Here is a 6,527-nt window from a genome sequence, read left to right as displayed (position 1 = left end):
CTTTCTTTCTTTCTTTCTTTCTTTCTTTCTTTCTTTCTTTCTTTCTTCTTTTCTTCTTTTCCTAGCCATGTTAGAAGGAACCAAACAAATGAACATGGTTGGCCTCTTTCGACGAATAATTTCCAAAGAAGGAATACCAGGACTTTACAGAGGCATCACCCCAAACTTCATGAAGGTGCTCCCTGCTGTGGGCATCAGTTATGTGGTTTATGAAAATATGAAGCAAACTTTAAGAGTAACCCAGAAATGACATGTTGAAATTTTTGCTTTAGGGTGATTATTGAAATTTTCATCAGTCCTCTGGAGTGACTTTTACCACCTAGAATTACAGGTCTATGGCAAAAGAAGCCATATATTTGTCACAAAAAGGAAGAGCATATCAATGATTACTTCAAATATTTGGGCTCAATTTTATATATACAGAAATGTTAAAAATCATAGTTTTGATAAGCTCATACAATTTTGAAAAGGCCACAAAATTGTATTTTATCTTTTCATATTAGTGCCTTTCGACAAAGCTATGCCCTGAGTCCTAAATCTGAAAAATGTATTGCTTGAATTAAATTTGTTTTGTGTGGTAATTATAAATCACTAATCTTTATTTTGGTTGGTTCAAGTTTATGCCAGTTCCTTAATACTTAAATGTCTTTTTCTAAAAAACAAAATGATCAGAAAACCTTGAAATTTAAGTTGTTTAATGTATTTTGAATGTCTTTGTAGACTTCTTAAAATTTCCTTGTAGAACCATGAATAGAAAATCATTGCATGAAAACATACCTTACAGCAGCCAAGTAAGTATAGGGCTTATATCACTGTGTTTCTTTAAGCTGAATGAGAATGAACTGAAGTGGCAGAATTCCAGGGCATGCAAATAACTCTAGTCCATTTACATTTTTTGTGTAAGGAGAAATGATGAAACAGTATTTACTTCAATGTGCCCCTTTCCCTTTTCCTTGCACTGTTATTTGGTTCCTGGAGTGACACACTGATTGCCAGTATATTGCTGTTAAATTATCAATGCAAGGCAACTTATTTGAAAGATTCTATTTATTCTGTCCTTGCTTTGAAAAGCACCAGGAGGCAAAACCTTTTACCTATATCAGCATCTGCAGAACAGCTGTCTTATCTTTGTCCTCCTTTGTTTCCTACTTGAATCAGATTCTCTTTTAATCAGGAAGGCTTCTAAGGAGCATTCTTGGTAATCGAGCATTTCTTGATTATGTCAAGTAGGTTGATCATGGGTGAATGACATCTTCATTTCCCCCTCAGTGTTGAATTTGTCTGAACCTGCAATTCTCAACTTGGGCAGTGCAAACCTGGGAGAATAGTGCATTTTAATAGTAGTGTATATTAATAGTATATGTTAGGTACCTGTGTTTAAATGAAAGGCTCAATTTATAAACATATACATTCATATTCTCCCTTGTGCCAAGTTTTAGGAACACATTATGATGTAGAAAATTTGTAAGATTGATGGCATATTTTTATTTTACTAAAGGCATTTTTGTAGGCAATCATCTTTTTTTACTTGTGTGATTAAGACTTAGACAAATATTTATTAGTTGAAGTTATTCTGTAGCTTTTTAATGTAGTTTGATTTCTAGAGATTTCGGTTATCAATTGCCAACATTTTTTTGTGAAAATCAAGTGACATAATAGGCATTTATTTGAACCTACCTCTTATATTTTTTGAACAAAAGAGAAATGTTGGAGCTGTGTTTGTGAAACATATTCTAAAATATAGCTTTTAATACATTAGTTATGCCTGATAAATGTCTTGGTATTTTTATAATACCCATGATAAGCATGGAACTCTATCTTCAGGGTTGTTTGTACTTTGGAGTAATTCGTAAATGACAATATTAAGGTACATGATTAGCTTTTTCTTTTTTTACTCATAAGAATTATGGGATGAATAACTAAAATTTTAAGCTACTGAAAAATAGTTATTGTTCATTATGAATTTAAATTGTTTGCTATTTAACATTGTAAGGTATGAATGTGGTTTATCTGTACATCATGTATCTTTTGAAAAAATGATCTTGTGTCTTTTGAAAAGAGCCCAGAGTTGAAGATGTTTATTTCTGGTATTATTGCATATGTACTTTGCATTTCTATTAAAAAATATATATGTTTGTTTTAAAAATGATTTGTTTCCTCATTTTTAAAAAATAGGCAAAAAAGAAAAAAAATGGCTGTGTTACACAGCTTCTATCACTGGCAGCAGTTTGACTGATACTTTTCACATCTGACTCCATATAGTCTGCAAATATTTTCCTGAACAGCCACAGCAATTGTTGTTAATGTCATACATTTTGGCATAAGATGTTTTTCATGATGTCCAAATCCCACATTTATTAGTTAGGGTTACACCCCTGGGGGTTCATGGTGTCAAGGAGAATTCAAAATCATGGGATGACTTTTTTCTTTTTTTTTTTTTTTTTTTTTTTTTTGTGAGAGAGACAGAGGGAGAGAGCAGGGTAAGGGCAGAGAGAGAAGGAGAGGGAGAATCCCAAGCAGGCTCTGCACTGTCAGCACAGAGCCAGATGCAGGGGCTCAAACTTGTAGGAACTCGATCTCATGAAACATGAGATCATGACCTGAGCCAAATCAAGAGTCAGACGCTCAACTGACTAAGCTACCCAGGTGCCCCCAAAATCATAGGACTTCTTGACACATCTTGGTGGAGTATCAGTTTGTCTTCAAGCTGTGGGAAGCAAAGCTAAGTAAGTTTAGTGGTGATTAAAACACTTTTTTACAGTGCAGATTACAATTAAATACAAAATTTGATTTTAAAAAATAAAATAATAAAACATAAGACTGCAAAGACATTTCTGTGCTCCAACTCAGATGCCACTCAGACTCCAAGAATAAACATATGAACCCTCCTCTGTTTTCAGGAACCCTTGGTTAGAAAAATGCTGCTGCATTTACTTCTCGACCTTGTATCCACATCAAGAGAAGCTTCATGTAAACAGGGATCATATTTTATGCTATTTTATACTTTGAGCTTTATATCAGGACACATGTATAAAAGTGTGTCCTGGTTTACTTCTCTCCAGATAGGAATTTTACTTGCCCTTTTGTTCTTATGGAATTTTCTTTTCTCTTCTTTTCTTTTCTCTTTCTTTCTTTCTTTCTTTCTTTCTTTCTTTCTTTCTTTCTTTCTTTCTTTCTTTCTTTCTTTTGATGTGCACCACAGGAGTATTGATATTTGTGGGGAGGAGCAAGCAGCAACCCTCCTCTCCTGCTTTGCTGTGTTCCCTTGTTGGGATTAGCGTGGGGTGGACTGAACTCCTTTAGACTGCTCTCTGGGAGAGCATGCCCTGCCACGTTCTCCCTCCAGTGCAGCCCAGAGCTGTGCTGAAGTCCAAGCTGCCCCAGCCTGGACCCACCGCTGCCCTCTGGCCACAGTGCGATTGAAGATGCCTATTCACAGCCCTCTGGCTGGTGGGAAAGTTGTTTTTCTTCTGTGTGTGTGTGTGTGTGTGTGTGTGTGTGTGTGTGTGTGTGTGTTGTTTTTGTTTTTGTTTTTTACCAGATGTGCATGTTCCCTGGTTGTCACTGGGTCCCATGGCCATGAACTCAGATGCTCAGCCACAGCCACTGCAGCATGGTTTTCTGTGAAAGAAGGACCTCAAGCCTGGGCCACTTGGGCATCTTATTACATAAGAACTTATGTGTCATTTTTAATTTCAGTATTTATTAAACACTACTTTGTGCCAGTCACTTTCAGCGGCTGAGGACACAGCATTGAACAGAAGACACAGCACCTTTCCTCATGGAGATCACCTGGAAGGAAGAGACAGACAAGAAATTCACAGAGTAAAATAAGTAATATGTCTGATGGTGTAAGCACAGAAGGCAGTGCTGGGGTTGGGGCCGTAATTTGAGATAGAGAAGGCCTGGCCCAGAAGGTGCTTTTTGAGTAGGGACACAAAGGAGGTCTGGGAATGGGTCATACCAATATCGGGGGAGGGCATTCCAAGCAGAGGGAATGCAGATACAGGCCGCAGGTGCAGTGGAGCCGAGTGAGCAAGGGGGAGGGGAGGGTGTAAGCCATGCAGCCAAGGGGCTACCGTGGGAGGCATATCAACAGTGCGTTTGTCTAGTTCTCAGTCTCTAGGACTCCAGGACAAGATTCAAATGTCTCCCCTCTGGGGGTGGGACTTTCATTATTGGAACCTTGTTGGAAAATGCCAGCCATTTCTGGTAATCTTCATGTCCATCTGTACAGTTGTCCCTAAAGTAGTCCAACACATGGACCCCTTCCCAGGCAGCATGTCTATTGGCTGCTGTATGCCTGTCCCTCTCCAGAGAGAATTTTAATGTTTTTTTTTTTTTTTTTTTTTAAAAGGTGAATTCTGGTTCTGATGGTACCATTTACACATTCTCCTAATTCTTTTTTTTTTTTTCAACATTTATTTATTTTTGGGACAGAGAGAGACAGAGCATGAATGGGGGAGGGGCAGAGAGAGAGGGAGACATAGAATCGGAAACAGGCTCCAGGCTCTGAGCCATCAGCCCAGAGCCTGACGCGGGGCTCGAACTCACGGACCGCGAGATCGTGACCTGGCTGAAGTCGGATGCTTAACCGACTGCGCCACCCAGGCGCCCCGAGAATTTTAATGTTTAAAAAATGTTTATTTTTGAGAGAGAAAGAGAGAGAGCGTGAGTGGGGGAGGGGCAGAGAGAGAGGGGGGACAGGGGACAGAGGATCCGAAGTGGGCTCTGAGCTGTCAGCACAGAGCTGGATGCGGGGCTTGAACTCATGAACCATGAGGTCATGACCTGAGACAAAATCGGTCACTCAACTGGCTGAGCCACCCAGGTGCCCTGAGAAATTTAATTTTTTAAAAAAGAAATTAGAGATCCTAAAAATTTTCTAGATATTTCCCGGAGAATTACAGAGAACTTCAATTTCAGCAAACTAGCAAGGCTATAGCTCTTTTCATGTTCTTCTCTGACCACCTTGTATCTGCCCAGGATTTGTTTATCATTTATACAAGTTGTTCAATATTGGAAACAATCCTTTTATTTATTTTTTGTTAGTTGATATTGTCCTGCTTTGAATTCACTTCCACAAAATCAAGATAATAGTAACAAAAAAGTGATTTGTGTTTTGTTACTCCTGGAAAAGGTGCTGGTCTTGCCAGGGATTTTAAAACATTATAAAGTACTCTTTCAAAAACTTAAACTTACCACCACCCTCAGCATTCGCTCATCAGTCATGTTTTCCAAGAGTTTATACTTGTCTCTATATATACCAGTTGTACAACACAGTCAAGACCATGGGCTCAAGATGAATTAGCCCAAATCCAAGCACCTATAATCAGTCTGGGCTGTAGGTATGCATCAGTCAGCCCCCACAGGAGGTCCTCACATGAATCTTTTTTTTTTTTTTTTTAATTTTTACTTATAGAAAGAGTGTGTAAGTGGGAGAGAGGGGCAGAAGGAGAGAGAGAGAATCCTAAGCAGCCTCCACACTCAGTGTGAAGCCAAAATCAAGAGTCAGACACTCAATTGACTAAGTCACCCAGGTACCCCTCCCTATAAGAATCTTACTGCACCAACTGGCTTGTGCAAAAAATATGGTATTTCCTAATTTTCTTTAGATCAGCTTAAATCCATTTGAAATCTCTGATACCACTCAGTGTTGTGCCAGCGACCCGGGGTCTTAGCCTCACTGGATGCAGGTCATGATCCAGCATCCGTGCCATGCTTGGCAAGGGCGTAGCTGGGAACCTGTGGGGCATCTGTACCTGGGGTCTGGCCTTTCCATTCTGAAGGGGTGAGGTGTCCAATATAAATCTCTTTTAACCCTAGGACCTTCAACCTTTGTCTCCTTCCCAGACTCTGGGTTTGCCTTTTTATCTCTTTGCTCTTAAAAGTATTCCTCTCCTCTTCCCCCTGGGACCCCTGGCATCCTCTCTCCAGGTAACTTGGATGTTTGCAAAAGACAGAACAGACCTTGATCAAAGTGACTTCTATTTTCCACTTTTAAAAATCACTCAGAGAAGGAAATACTAAAGGCTTGGCTCCTTGTCTGAAGTGAATTGAAAGGGAACATATAGGGGAATAAACACAAATTAGTATTTCATTAAGTTATCCTGCTGTAGGCTCTCAAATTCCTCCTGCTCCTTGGCAGTCTCTCTCAGGGGTAAGTCTTACTGTGCCATGGAGCAGGGGGCTCTCTCTATGCAGGGAAACACCACATTGTTCCACTTACTGAATCTCTGAATCTCCAAAACTTTATTAGTACATGGCAAAGTAGCTTTATAGCCAGACAGCTCAATAAACAGTGTCTAAAAGGAAAAGTCAGCAATATCATTGAGAGTCGACACTTTTCAAAGGCATGGGAGGAGAAAGGAAATAGAGGGAAAAATTAGTTGTAATATGGAAAAGAGTAACTTGGAGTCTAGAACTGTTTCTGAATCTTTTGTTTTGGATGATATAGGGAATACATAAATGATACAGTGCAAGTGTAGGTAGTATTAATAAGTTCAGGTGCTTGAGACTTTTTATGG

At 39.2% G+C, this 6,527-nt stretch overlaps 1 protein-coding gene across 1 annotated transcript in view; it reads left to right on the top strand.

Annotated features, from left to right (window-relative positions):
• The window catches only part of SLC25A24 (solute carrier family 25 member 24), a 65,631-nt gene extending 63,482 nt beyond the window's left edge, over positions 1-2,149 (top strand). The window contains exon 10 of the mRNA XM_040471161.1: positions 66-2,149. Within this exon, the coding sequence (XP_040327095.1) occupies positions 66-250 (185 nt within the window). The 3' untranslated portion in view covers positions 251-2,149. The remainder of the gene's footprint in view (positions 1-65) is intronic.
• Positions 2,150-6,527: the final 4,378 nt, after the last annotated feature.

The sequence above is a fragment of the Herpailurus yagouaroundi genome, unplaced genomic scaffold, assembly GCF_014898765.1.
Source record: "Herpailurus yagouaroundi ecotype Mexico unplaced genomic scaffold, PumYag 77, whole genome shotgun sequence".
In the NCBI taxonomy this organism is placed as follows: Eukaryota; Metazoa; Chordata; class Mammalia; order Carnivora; family Felidae; genus Herpailurus; species Herpailurus yagouaroundi.
This window is presented reverse-complemented; position numbering and strand designations above follow the sequence as displayed.